Consider the following 15,093-nt stretch of genomic DNA (forward strand, 5'->3'; position numbering starts at 1 on the left):
TACCAAGCAAACTGTAGCACATCCAAAATATCAAATAAAGTAAACCGACATAGATATGATGGTTACACTCCATCTTCTACACAATGTAAACTCACATATCCAAATCTATCAACCACTGGCTGTATTGAATTGATCAATGACCTGCAATATACAAAATATGAGTTTGTCTTCAACCAAAGAACATATGTTGACATCAATGACAAAACTTGTCATTAATAAAAAGATATTTGCACCACTCCAAGTGCCAGTGCTAACATTCTCTCTTATTTCCAACATAAGAGATGTTTACCAAAGGAATAAAAATGAAATGTTGTTGTGTTTGAGATTTTCATGTGAGTACTTAAGATAACTATCATGTGCACTGAGTTGGTGTGATGAAAGTAATCCTAAGACTTTAGTCTGAAGGATTGGCTTGTGCAGAAAAGTAATGAGGTTGTATCTAGTTCCACTTTTCCAATTTACCAGGTCTCCTGCTGAACAAATTTGTAGATAAGTGCTATTATCAAATCTAATATTGTTACTGCTTTGAGAGTTTATATTAATTTGGGATATTTTATTTGAGTATCATAAGTTCGTGTTATTTCTACCCACAGGATAATTGAAATTAAGTATAAAAGATTATAGTTGTCATAGGTTAATAATTATCTTTATTAAAGGCATGAGCCTACAACACAATGGTAACTTGTGAGCCTCTCATCTGGGAAGTATTGGGTTGGAGTCTAGTCGAGCTTAACACATGATAATAATTAATCTCAACAAATTATAATAACTAATCAAGGCTTTGGCCCATTACCTATCAAAAAAAATTATCATTACAAAGTAATGAGATTATCTACAATTGTTGTTGTTCATATTATTTGATGTTTTGCCTTGAATATTCTAGTGGAAGCTACCTTCTATTATTAGATTGATGTTTTAATATTTATCACCCGGACTTTTAAATGTTGTCAATTGGAAATTATTTGCAGATAAAGACATTGCAATAGTATAATTCCATACTTAGTGGACTAACATTATTAAGAAAACCTTGGTAGAATTAAGAATCGCCATCTGGGCATTTGCGTCCTATTCACTATCGTATCAGCTACTGGCAATAAAAGTCAAGTGTCAACAACAAAGGCATTGAATATTCATCTTGCGTGAGTTCTAAAGATGGAATGTATAGGCAATGGGCTTGTATTTGGATTTGACTGTTATCTATGGGTTCTTTCTTGGCATTGAACAAAGCATTGTGGGTGTCATGTTGAGTAACTCCATGAAGTTATCACCTTAAGAGATTGTGGTAAAACTCTTTTCCACAAATGGGTGTAGCCACTATGGGTACCATGTTAAGTGACTCCACGATATTATCGATTTCTTGAAGAATCCTTTTCCACAAACGGGCGTAGCCATTGTGGGTATCATATGACATGGATATCTAGAAAGATACCTCCCCAACTAAGACAGAATGCTAATGTTATAGCGTCAAAAGCTATCTTTCTTTCCTAAATTTGAAATATATCTATGTTACCCGGGGACGCATTTCCAGCCCTAAGCCTTGAGTTTTGGAAACCATCCTCGTTTCGGGGACTTGGGGACGGCCGGAAACGTTTCCAAGCCATCCCCACCCAAGCAAGAAAATCGAAAACCCATCCTCAAAACTTCGGAAACGGTCAACGTGTTTCTAGATGGTGTTGACCGTCCCCCAAACTTCGTAGCCGTTTCCCATCCGTCCTGGGGAGTGCTTGAAGTTTCTAATTTTAAAATAAAATTAAACTTAAAAAAACATTAACAAATAGCGATTTTCTGCCCATTCGCTGGCCCCACATTAAAATAATAAAATATGTTAATATAACCCATGTTGAAATATATTTTTTTGGAAGCCATTACAAACTTAGCATCCAACTATGACTAAAAATTAAAACTTCAACTTTTGTTAAACAAACTAGACCTGAAAAATGATTGTAAATCGGACTTCTATTTGATATTCATATTGCAGACCTGGAAATGATTGTTGCTGGGTTGAGGAATACTTAGATTGTTTTCAGCTTCGATAATGCTCTGATAGCAGCAATAACTGCCCAAAAATAAATTGTTGTAGCTGATTACTGCCCAAACAAGATGGCTGCTACCCGTCTAAGAAGATTTGGCACAACAAATTCGGTTTTCCTCTGGAACTCATAAGAAAGGGCTCTAATGTCTAATCTATGGCAAATTGATTCTCTCATTTGATGTCATCCTATGTTCCAATTCTTAGACAATGATTTGATTTGATGCTATGTTCTATGCTGATTTGATAAATGAAATTGATAATTTTAAATTATGTTACTATGACGAATGTGACAATGCTATGTAATTCTGAAATTCATTAATATATATATATAGCCGTCCCCTATTTCAGCCAAAACAAAAAAACTGTCCTAGAAACCCGTTTCCTCATCCCCCCGTCCCCCCGTCCCGAAAACTCGGGGTAACATAGAAATATATAAATAATCTATTTTTTATTAGAGACAACAAAGGGTATTATTAGAGACAACAAAGGGTCCTCCCTTTGAAGGGACAGCACATTGATATTCCTTGTTTCATGTGACATATATGTAGGAGTATTCAAGCTGCTGATTCGATATTCTTTGTAGAGGGATTGTATCAAATGGGTATTTCATTTATTGTCTGCAGACCATAGAGGTAACGATTGTTGCTTCAATTTTGGGCATTGTAAAGCAATCTCCTACTTTTTCTTAATATATAAGTGCTATATTTGTTGCTTGGTTTTTCTACCTCAAGTCTAGGGTTTTCCCAGGATCATTTGCTGTCTTTTGTTCATTAATTTTGTTTGTCATTTATCTTCATTACTGATACGAAACTTTAAAACTAATTACTGTTACTGCTCTATGGCCTCAATGCTCACATTTTTAAGATCTGAATTTTTTAGTTTGATTAAAGAAAATCAATTTCAAAATATGGCATATGCTGTGAAGCTCAATAGGCCTCCTTGACACCACAGAGCTAAACCCACATATCCCCCACTCTAAGAAGCATAAAAAAATTTTAAAAATTATTTTGGGCCAAGCCAAATGGAAAGATGGCATCTTCCTCCTTATTTGGCTTGAAATAACGAAAACCATATTTTTCATATTTTTATGGTTTTTCCCACGTTTTTAATTTCCCAAACTTTTCTGGATTTTGATATTATACTTTTTGTTTGCTGAATCAACTCCAATCCCAAATGATGCTAAAATAGCTGCAGCAACATCAAGGATCTATACGAGATACAATCACAAGATCTCAATAGAGCTAAAGATGTTGCGCTGAGTGATACAAGCTCCTCTCTACTACTGCTAATGACAAACACAACCTCAAAAACAATATGCTAAATCCACAAACTCAAACCAAAATCTGAAGCAGAACCAGAAATATAGTTTAGAAATCTTACTTTCTTCAGCTTGAATTCATTTTTCTACTCATTTGTTCATCATATGCTCAAGTAATTAGAGTAGTTTGTTATTGATTGTTTTTCAGCTTTTGTGCTTTTGAATTTTATTTGAAGAGTGCAAGGAATAGCATTTGGCTCCTTATTATATCTCTATATTTCTGGTTTTTTTCAATTGGCCAGGTCTGGCCAAAGTCTAGGTACTAATTCCAAGTCCAAGTCCAAAATCAGCTTGTTACGCCTGTGCCAAGTCTGAATCTGGTAACTTAGCTTTCGAAATTCAGAATTAAAAAGCAATAACATTAATATGTCCTTGAAGAATCTTCTTGTACCTGCCTAGCTGCTTGTCAAGCAAGCTATGCAAATGGTGTAAAGTGATCATCTTATTGTCATCAACTCAATGTTTGAAACATATTTGGTTATACCTAGGGCATTAAAGCATCACTTATTTTTCATCTTTTACTTCTCCTAAATTACATGTCACACAGAGGAGAGACTAGTATCTTGGGTACTTCACCCCAAAATTCTATGCAGCGTTGACTGATCCCAAACTCCACAGTTGAAAAGACAAATGACGCAGTGCAAGGTAGGAGAATTCCCAAAGGAGATGTCCTAGCCCCCAACAAATAACCACACAGCGGAAACAGAATAACAATGAAAGATTTGATACCAAATTACAATAATATATTCATAAAATATAACTGATTACATGCAATGTGCTGAGCTGTAAGGCCTTCCCGGTTACGGCCAATTACAAAGCAAGTAATAGTTCAGCAAGATCCCTCAAGATCCAATCCAAACCCTAGCTAGTCCAGATCCACACTCTGGTAGAAACCCTCAAGGAAGATCTCAACTTGTGCTTGCAAGCCCCCAAGCAATCTCCTTGTTTTCCAAGCCGTAGCTACTAGCTCTTCTCCAAATTCGCTCTTCAAGCTCCTCCTCTTCTCCATGATTGATGAATAATGACTAAAGGCTTCCCCACAACCCCTACTTATACCAATCTAAGCAACAAGTCGGCCCAGAACACAAATTAAATACAAATACATAAATTAAATGCCACAAGTCGGCCTGCAACAGCAATTAAATGCCCAAAATTGATATCTGAGTAAAATCGCAATATCTCCTAGCTCTGAATGAATTAGAACTCGTGCTTCAAACCGTAGTTACTACTCTACGCCTTCTTCAATCCCTGAAATTTGCATCCTCTAACTCATTATAGAAAACTAGTTATAGGGCCTACAACAAGCACCAAATTCCTAAGCAAGGCCAAGCTCCATGGACCATGCCGAGCAACCAAAGACCATGCCGAGTCCCCAGACTGTGCCGAGCAAACAATGACCATGCCAAGTAACCAAAGACCATGTCGTGTCCCCAGACCATGCCGAGCAACCAATGACCATGCCGAGTCCCTAAAGCATGCCAAGCTCCCAGTGTATGTCAAACACCAATATTTGTCAAGCTCCACAACACTTAACCAAAATCCCTCCAAATATGCAGGATTGCAAGCAAACCCAAGATGCTCCTGCATCAACAAAGTAGTTAATATCCATCAGCATTCTTTCATTTAATTACATGTGCATAAGTTTCTCTTCACCATTCATAAGACTGGGGATGGTAAAAAGCATCAACTATCTCAAGATCCTTAATTCCTTGAAGAAGAAAATGAGATCCATAATCACTGGGTAAATGATTTGTAAGAAGAACTAATGGTCCTTTCTCATTGATTGAATAAATTGACAGGAGACTCTTATTGAACTTTTGCCCAAGTTTAAAGGTCTACCTTCACTTAAAAGAAGTGAAAGTTAATTCCTATATATTCTGCTTAATGATTTCTATAGCATTAAAAAAGGATGCTACCATCTCTTTCCTCTTTAATCCCTTTATGTTTTTCAAGCTAATTCTTTTGATTCTTGCTCTGTATCAAGGATGTTGTACTATTGCTTGGTGTAGAATTAACTTGTTTTATGGAAGACCTTGAAATTAGCCATATTCTTGAAAGATCCATAAGATCTTTGGAAGAGGAATTTTGAGGGATGTATTTATTCATACAATTTTGTCTAAAGCACCAATCCAAGGAATTTCCAAAATTGGGGTAATTGGCAATATGGACCGTCAATTTATGCCCACTTTGAAAAGTAGGCATTGCAGTGTTCTATTGTAGTTATGTAAGCAAAGTCCTTCAAGGCAATTGTGTTGTTTGGTCGTCCCAAATGATTTTATATGCAGAATAATGGTGATGTAGAAATGTGGCAAGCCAGAAGCCATGAACATGGGTCTTCTAAGGCATCTCTATATGTAATTCTTGCAAAATTTTGAGACAAAGTGTTTTACTTTTAACCGAAGAAGACAAAATAATGCTTGGATATAGGATCACAACAATACTAACAAACAGAAAGCCTTGCACAGAAAACGGCTGAGGTGTCCAAAATAAATGAAAATTTTAAGAGCTTTGATCCAGATTGACAATAGTAAATCAGAGTCTAACAAAAAAACAGCAATCCTACACAATCTTCAAAGGAGTTTGAGAGAGGTTACTATATTTCATGGTTGGCACACTCGCAGAGTAATTGGCGAGTAGCAGAAACTCATTGAGTTTTCTCGGCCGAAGAGTAAATGGCAAAAAAACTCACCATTCCTAAAACTCGGCTCCAGCGAAAAACTTGGCAATTAATCGAAGAAAAATCGGCGAGCTCGCAAGTTTTTCTTAAAAACTCGGCCGCGCGTTTGGAAAAGCACTATAGGGCAGAAAATCTCATTTTTTTCCGTACCAATTTGTATTGTGTGATCAGAGGCTTGAGGAGGGGAGGGAAGAAGGGTTCCAAGGTATTCTTAAGTGATTGCAAGCAATTCAAAGTGGATTTTGGTGGATTTGAAGAGGATTCCAAACGGTTTTTGAAGACAAATCTCTGTCCCAGGTAGGTTTGTTGAGATTGTTTTTATAGTTTTAAAAATAGTTCTATTGTTTTCTTGTTGCTTGTAAATAAGTTCAAATTATTTGAAAGCATTTCAATTCTATGTCTGAATCATTTGAAAGTCATTCAGCTCTATGTTTGACATTTTTTTTTGAAGGATATGCAAGATTTTTTAAATACAAACCCTAGTTGTTCATTTAGTTGTTCAGTAACTTTGGTTCATACTCATAAATCTAAGTTCTAAGTTTTTTCAATAAATTTATGTGTAGGGCAGCGGTTCAGCATTAAAAAAGCATGCTGTCAAATCCGCATTCCATGTAATGAACGTATTTTTGGAGGCATAAACCCTTCAAATACCACCTTGCAGGCAAAAAGAAACATGATTCAGATCCTTGTCTCAAGGTAACTAACGAAGAAAAAGAATTCATCAATGCCTTACTTGCAGTTACTGAAGAGAAAAAATTGAATAGGGAAAGGGCGAAATTAGCTATGAGGGCAGCCATAGCTGAATCTCAAGGAGCTCCTTTTGATATGCAAGAAGAAGAAGAAGAAGCACTTGAGAACATACCAGGATCTCTTTGTGGCCCACAGATCCACAAACAAAATGTCTCTTTTGTCGGTTCCACTTCTTCTACATTTCCTAGTTCTTCATCACCATCTACATCAGGGATAGGGGGTTATTTTGTGCTTAGGAACACAGCTAGATCACAGCCATCATTAGAGGGCACTGGATGGTTCAAGGAGGTGCATGAGAAAACTAATATTGCAGCAGCTAATTTTTGGTTTTTCAACAATATCTCAATGTATGCGGCTGATAGTCCCTATTGGTTGAATTTGGTGAATGCAATGTCAATATCAGGCAAAGGGTACAAGCCGCCTACTCGCAAGGATATGAGTAGAAGGTTAGTATTTTACTATTTGGCAATTGTAAATAATTGTGATTCACTTCAGTTCATTGTTATATTTTAAATCTTAATTGTTATTTCATATTTTTTGCTAACACTTTTTTACACCTAAATTGTAGGTTGCTTGACCATGTGGTTGGTATGGCAAGAGTATTGATAGAAGACCAAAAGAAAGAGTGGAAGAAGTATGGCTGCACCATTTTATCTGATGGGTGGACATATGGAAGAAGTAGAACCATTATTAATTTCTTGGTTGCTTGCAAAGATGATGCAGTGTTTTGGAAATCTGTTGACACCTCCAACAAAGTGAAAAATGCACACACATTGGCTTTAATGTTGGAGAATGTTGTCATGGAGGTGGGAGTAGAGAATGTGGTGCAAATCATAACAGAGAATGCAGTAGCATATGTGGCAGCAGGTAAATTTGATTGTTTTGGTTCGAAATGAATCATGAATATAATGCTATGGTATTATTCAATTCAGATTTGATGTAAATATGGAAAGTTTGTAACTAATTATTGATTTTTTACTAATCTTTTAGATAGAATCCGCCAAGAGCGGCATCCCACACTTTTTTGGTCACCTTGTGCAACATATGTCCTTTACCTTCTTTCGAACAATAGGAAAACTTGATTGGGTGAGCCTAGTTGTGGAAGATGCTAAACGAGTCACCAAATATATCTATAATCACCTATGGGTTCTCGGTTTGATGAGAAAGACCACTAAAGGCAAAGATTTGGTGAGACCCCCTATGACAAGGTTTGCAACGGTGTTCTTGACATTGCAAAGTGTTCTCAACCACATATTGGATTGAAACAAATGTTTGTGTGTGTTGATTGGGTTGCCTCATCTTACTCAAAGAAGCTCGAAGGAGATGTTGTGGCACAGATTGTGGAGGTAACTTCAAGAATCAAAACATTATATTTTTAGTTGATTCAAGTTTCATTATTAATTCATAACTTAGTATGTTATTAACTAATTTGTATTTTTCAAATTTCAAATGTAGATGTCTAAGCCCCTAGTTAGAGTCTTGCACATATATGATGGGCAACAATCCCCAATGGGAGGTCTTTATGAGGCCATGGATAAGGCCAAAGAGGCTGTTAGAAATTATTATCATGCGGACAAACTCAGATTCGACCCCATTTGGGAAATAATTGATAGGAGGTGGAACAATATGCTCCACCAACCCATTCATGCCGCAAATTCAGGTACTATGATTGTCCTTGAAGTTGAGATTTTACTAAGACTTTATTTTATTTTACTTTTTTAACTTGTGTTGTAAGACTTGATATCATTTTCTATTTGTTTTAGGGCTGATGATTCCTACTCAGATACTAACGGAGAGGTCATGGAAGGTCTCTCTAAATGCATTGAGAGAATAATATCCAATGAAGCGGAGAGAGACCTTGTTGTGACCGAACAACAAGTCTATGTGGAATCGAAGGGTAATTTGTTCTCTTCTATGCTAGCAAAGAGAGCAAGATCTACTGAAGCACATTAAGTAAAGCGTCAAACTTTAAAACCTTTGCAAATTGATAAGATGTGTTTTTTGATTATCTTTTTTCATTGCTTTATAACTGTTTATATTTTGTTTTCCAGATGGTAGGTGAGCAAGTTGGGGTGGCAATACCCTCAATTTAAAGAATTTTGCTCTCAAAGTCCTATGCCAACCTGGCAGCGCATCCCATTGTGAGTGTAATTGGAGCTTATTTGAGTCCATCCACACAAAGAAAAGAAACGGAATGACTCAAAAACGGCTTAATGACCTTGTTTATGTGCACTATAATCTTAAGTTGCACATAAAAAGGGCACAGAGTTCAGCACTACCTGGTCCACTTCATCTAGAAGAGATAGATCCTTATTCTAATTGGATGGCACAGGAGCCAGGTCCATTGTTTCCACTGGATGAGATTGTTGATTTGGAGAGGCAGGCCATGGAGGGGGATGTTGGAACAGATTTTCATTTCACAATGGATGACATTGAGGACAAGGATGATTCAAGCTTAGAGGACGAGGCATTACCAATGCCACATATAGGAGGAGATACATCCTCTTCCAGGACGCCAAGCCAGTCAGTAGGGATGTTGAGCAAGGAGGCACAGCCACAAACTTCACAGTGACGCAACTCATGCCCTATCCCAGTGCGGGGCACTTCTTCGAGGGCTAAATCCCCTCGCTCTCCAGCTAATGCAGCTGGAAAGAGGAAGATGTGATTGTATTGATGTATTTAGACTTTTAGTATTTACTTCTAGTTTGATAGATTGAAAGTATTTACTATTTTGCTTCCCGCCATGAGCATTCTACATGAGAATGCAATTTTGTACACACTATATATATATATATATATATAGACTCTGCATGTTTCTTTTGTGTTCTCTTTAATTAACTTATTAGATGCATCTTCTCATTAACAAAAAAAATGTATTTTTAATTAAATTTCAGTGGTTTTTTTAGGTTCCCAAGTTTTCACGAGTTTTTTTTTTTAAATCTCCAAGTTTTTCCTAATTAAACTTTTGGGAGGCTTGGCAAGTTTTTGCCTTAGGCGAGTTTTCCAACTATGCTGTATTTATTACTCTTTGCTAAGAATTTAATAGCCAGTATTAATTTCTACTTGATGTCAAGTATTTTTTGCTCATAAGATTTTGGACATATGAAACAGACATCTTTTGAACTTATGTTTGTGATTACAAGAAGCTTGGGATGAGAATTTAAGACATATAAGGGAATGTTAATGTCTAACCAATGAACATAATAGAGATAACTCATTCAGTAGTGATTGATATCAAGACTGTCAAAGCTGTGTAGAGATGGAAATTCTCAAAGCAAAGAAAATAATTGTTAAGGAAAAAACCAGTAAACCGTGAGAAATACTCATACATAGAACGTGTTTCATGCTAGCAGGCTCTTCAGAGATAAGTTAGTTTCATACAATACTCCTTCTGAAGGAATTTCAAATTTCTAAACAGCAGGGAGGAAATCTATTTTAGCATTCTTTTAAATCTAATACAGATTTTGTTGAAGCAATAGAGGTATAAATGTAATGGAGGACACTCCTGAGAAAGTGGCCTAGGTTCAAATGCCCTCACTGAATAGGATAGCATTAAATTCTAACAAATTTGAAGCAAGATTGCTTTATTATATATAATGAAATGAATAGTAAACACATAGCAGCACAAAGATCAAAAGTTCAAACATCAAAAGAAAAGAAGAAAAAATAAATTCCTGATGTCCCTTTGGGATTATCTGGTAAGATTTCTATTAGACATGGAAAACCTCAAAATACATTTTTTTTAAATAGAGTTCAATAACAGAACCACTTCACTCTCGTAGATCTTTCATCTTTTGTAATAAGCTGGCCTTAATATCAACATTCCTTGATAACATGATTCAAAATTCTGAAACGAAAACAAAGTTTAGGCTTTGTCTTCTAGTCAATTATTATTGTTGAAAATCAAGTTGAATCTCCCACTGCCATAAAGCAGCCGAAAATTCTAGCAAACATGTAACAAAAGTTGTGACACGATCACCAGTTACATTGGATTTGCAGCCCATAACTCTAGCAGACATGTGGCAAACTTCTGCGATTGAAGTTATGGTGTGCATTTAAGTGTAACCTATGTTTGCTTGCCTTTCAAGTTCCGTTCAAGTTTATCATAATCCAGCAACATTCAAGTGTAGCCTGTATTTACGAATCTTACGAATGAAGTTCAACTGTTCAAGCTTAGCAAATCCCAACTCATTTTGTCCAATGTGCAAATGCAGCCCATTACTCTCAGGAGAACATGTGGTGAGATTTGGGAATAAACGTTAGAGGCTAAATTGTGATGCAACCTACATTTACAAAACTTAACGTTGACAAGCCTGGTTCATTTCTCCCACTACAGTTAGATAGCCCATAACAATGTGAAAACTAAAAACATGAGCTTGTGAAGTAAATACTATATTCTTGAAATCTGGCTCAAGCTTAGACCACCCACATTCAATTCTTTATTATAATATAGCAGAGGAAATCATTCTTCATTTTCATCTTTATTCTAAAAAGATTGTTTGATCCTAATTCTAGGGAAAATGTTTCCCCCAAGCAGACCCTGAGATTTGTCCAGAACTTGATTTGCTCTAGTTCCAAAGGGTTCCCTTACCCATTCTCTACGTATCTCCCAAAAACCAATCACTAACTATTATGTAGTACTACTTTATTCCCAGCTTACATAGTCCATACAGGTATTTATGCACTAATTGAATAGGAAAACAAGATCAAGTATCTCAATTAGTGAATTTAGCAGTCATTTAGATTGTCAAGAGATAGTAATTCTGCTGAATTTAGACCCTTAATGCCCGAATCACAGACCATAACTTAGGCAAATATGTGGCAAGTTTAGGGTGTTAAGATTATGTGATGCATCCAACAAGCATACCCTATGTTTACAAATCATAAAAACTGTGGTTCACACTTAGAAAACAGAGGTTTAACACTGCAATAAGATAGCATGGAACTGTAGTGAACATGGAACATTGTCATGGCATACAGATAATGAGATGCGGTTTAGTGTAATCTATGTTTACAAATCTTTAAAATGTTCTCCAACCCTACCCCAGAAGATGTTAAAGGAAACCCATAACCTTGCCTCACACATATGATCTATATCAAACCCAGAAGTAATGATTAAAATTCTCGAGAATGTTTCCCAACCCAAACCCGCTATGAATTAAGGGCAATGTGTAAACTCGTACCATATGTATCAAACATAAATAAAACTGAAAAAAATAATTCTTGGTATATCAAGCTAAGTGGACCTAACAATGAATGTGGGAGAAAATATATGACTCGGCAGTTCTGGACCTGAATGCTTGGCCATATTTCAGTTAAGTGGGTCTGATTGTAGGTCAAATTGCATGATTAAGCAGGTTTAATCCAGAATAATACTGGAAAGCTCAGTCTTATAAAAAATACCCAAATCGGATGCAAGACCCAACTATATCCATTGATGTGAGACGAGATCATTTTGCAAGATTTTATCTCACTGCAATAGCACAGGAATTATGATCTGCCGTAAGAAAGTCCAGTTACCACGTCCCTAGTTGTGTCCACCGGTTCATCTAGCTAGCTTCAATCTCACATTTTCATCATGTCTGCTGTATTGAGTTCCAGATGGCTCATTCAAGCCTACGGGCAACAGAATATTAATCCCACTAGTCATAAAAGTCGGGTAACCGGAATTGATGGGCATTACCCATGCGAGAAAAGCACGCGTAACTCAAACACTACGATGAATTAAATAACACAGCATTTCAACCAATTTCAACGCTACATCATGTCTCATTAGAATTTAGACACCAAATATCATGACATTCTAAATAATTATGTGAAATCAACAGCGAGGGTTATAAATTTTACCTGCCACAAGCACGGGAATAGCCGCCACCCTTGCCAGCGTTAGAATCGTAGGCAGCGTGAGAATTCTTGACGGTGGTTCAGCTTTATGCAAGCACTGCTGACTATTAGTTGTTTTAAGCCCTCCATTGTTGTAACTGTACTCCTCCACGCCCTCCATTTACTCTTCTGTTTTTGCTTTCCTTCAAACCCTAGCACATTACAGAGTGCCTGCTTGCTGAAAAGAAAGCAAAACAATGGTGGGTGGTGGTTCTGCTTTTTGGGGAGTTTGTTCACAAGAGAACAACGTTGCTTCCCCTTTATTTGTGACTCTTTCAGTAAGTTCAAATTTGTAGCTTGCTGATGGCAACTTTTCCCGACTGGCTTTTTCTTTATTTTGGGATGGATTTTGTTGTTAATTGATTCGTTGCGGCAGGTGAAAGATACTTCTTCAGCCGCTACCGTGTCAAATTCCGAGTGGAAAGATATACCAATTATTGAGACAAAGTAGGGTGAGGGAATTTCCGATGGAACTCTTTTTCGATCCTTTGATATTAAGAAACTTGTTAATTAGAGTTCAATGACTGGGACTTTTAATAACAATTCTGCCAATGTATAATTTGTTATTACATTAGTCATACAATTAGTTCGTAAAAAAATTTGAGTTAAAAATTAAATTGTATTATATTTGTATATGCAAATACAACATTGACTAATAAGCTAATACAAAATTTAAAAAATGAAATGTCATTGATACATAACGTATATTGATTTTGTTGTGTTAAAAGAAAAATTTAGAAAAACATTTAAATCATATGTGACCAAGAGAATGTCTACTTTGTATTAAGCAATTAATGATGAGCAAGACAAATAATAGTTTTTGAAAAATAATGTAGAGGTAGGTTAATTTTGTTTGGATAATTACATTGATCTATCTTGTGGTACAATTTTTGTCACTATGTGCCAATTTTGTTTTAAACTGAAATAAAAATACTTCAACAATATTGTGGAATGTAGAAAAAAAAATAAAAAAATTTCAAGATTGTTATTGTTCTCAAATGAGTACAAAATATTTATGATACTTTTAAAAATTCATTTATTATTGTCTTTAGAATAAGTACAAGATATTTATGGTGCTTTTTCAACTTTATTTATTACTCATTTTTTTTCCACATTGGAATGTATAAAGTTCCTAAGTGAGCCAAAAACACTACTGTAGCAAAAAGCAGCCAATCATATTGAAGATAAATGTTTTCTCTATAATTCTAAAAACTTCAATATATATTAAAACTTTAGAGATCTAAAAAGTTGTCAAAAAATACTCAAATCTTATTGAACAATTAAATGAAACAGTTGCATTTCAATGAATGCTATAGTATCCTGCCTTGGCAGGAACTAATAATAATGATGTTCACAATGTTCAAGAATTTTTAGATTTTTTTTTGGTTGTGAACTTTAATCAAGAAGTCATTAGTTTTGGGAAGTTTAGCTTCTTTGAATTGTACATTTAGACTATTAACTTCTAAATTGTTTTTTAATTTTCAGATATCTTTGTAGGCAGCATAACTCATAATACTAATAAAATATATTTGTTTTAATTCTATCTATGTGGATGGTACATTCTTTTCATATCTTAAATCTAAGATAGTGTGAATTAGTTTATATTGTAATGTTGAAATTAGTATCATTGTGATTTTAGTTTTGAATCATGATAGTTTAGCATTCTTATATTTATGCATAAGACGACGAGAGAGATCATTTTCGAGATGTCTCTAGGTATAGTTATATTTTTTTTAAATATTAAATATTATTTTTATTATTATATTTGAAGAAGAAAGAAAGTGAGAAGACATAAAGTCAAGATAAATGAAGTAATTAATTAGTTTTATCTTCTCTATTTATTTATTCATTCATTGATTTAGTTGAAAGTGCATTCATGTATACTTAATTTGCTCCTCTTTGATCTTGTAGCTGGGTGGAATGTGGTTGTTTAGACCAAGAGCATGATTTTGAGATAGAGAAATAGAAGAAAAGTGACGTGTAAAGAAAGTGGATGAGAAAAATGTAAATAAAGGTCTCAACTTAAAGAATTTTTAATGAAAAAAAAACAAATGGCCAAGTTTCATTGGTTAATGAATGGCTAGGATTGAATGAGAGAGATGAAATGGATTGAAGACCTAATCTTGTGACCAATGTCACAAGAGGGATGAAGATATGAGAGTTAGGTGTGTTGTCACATCCTAATTTTTTCTCCCATAAGCGTAACATTAATAATATGAAAAACCAGATGGGACCATTGGACAACTATCTTATGTTATCTAATACATCGATAAATGTATGTACATGAATGATAATTAGATGTTATGTCAAAATAATTAATGAAAGTGTGATTTATATAATGATGAATTATTAGTTGCAACTGATTTCTATTGACTATAAATTTGAGTGTAAGTGAGTGCAGGGAACATGTTGAAGGTGAGAAAATGGTTGAGA

The 15,093-nt window shown here is 35.3% G+C and overlaps 1 protein-coding gene across 1 annotated transcript in view; it reads right to left on the reverse strand.

Annotated features, from left to right (window-relative positions):
• Window positions 1-13,079, reverse strand: part of LOC149541723 (CDP-diacylglycerol--glycerol-3-phosphate 3-phosphatidyltransferase 1, chloroplastic/mitochondrial-like) — an 80,279-nt gene extending 67,200 nt beyond the window's left edge. The window contains exon 1 of the mRNA XM_089796845.1: window positions 12,625-13,079. Within this exon, the coding sequence (XP_089652971.1) occupies window positions 12,625-12,781 (157 nt within the window). The 5' untranslated portion in view covers window positions 12,782-13,079. The remainder of the gene's footprint in view (window positions 1-12,624) is intronic.
• Window positions 13,080-15,093: the final 2,014 nt, after the last annotated feature.

The sequence above is a fragment of the Cupressus sempervirens genome, chromosome 8, assembly GCF_028749045.1.
Source record: "Cupressus sempervirens isolate cs-2001-9-10 chromosome 8, ASM2874904v1, whole genome shotgun sequence".
Lineage (NCBI taxonomy): Eukaryota > Viridiplantae > Streptophyta > Pinopsida > Cupressales > Cupressaceae > Cupressus > Cupressus sempervirens.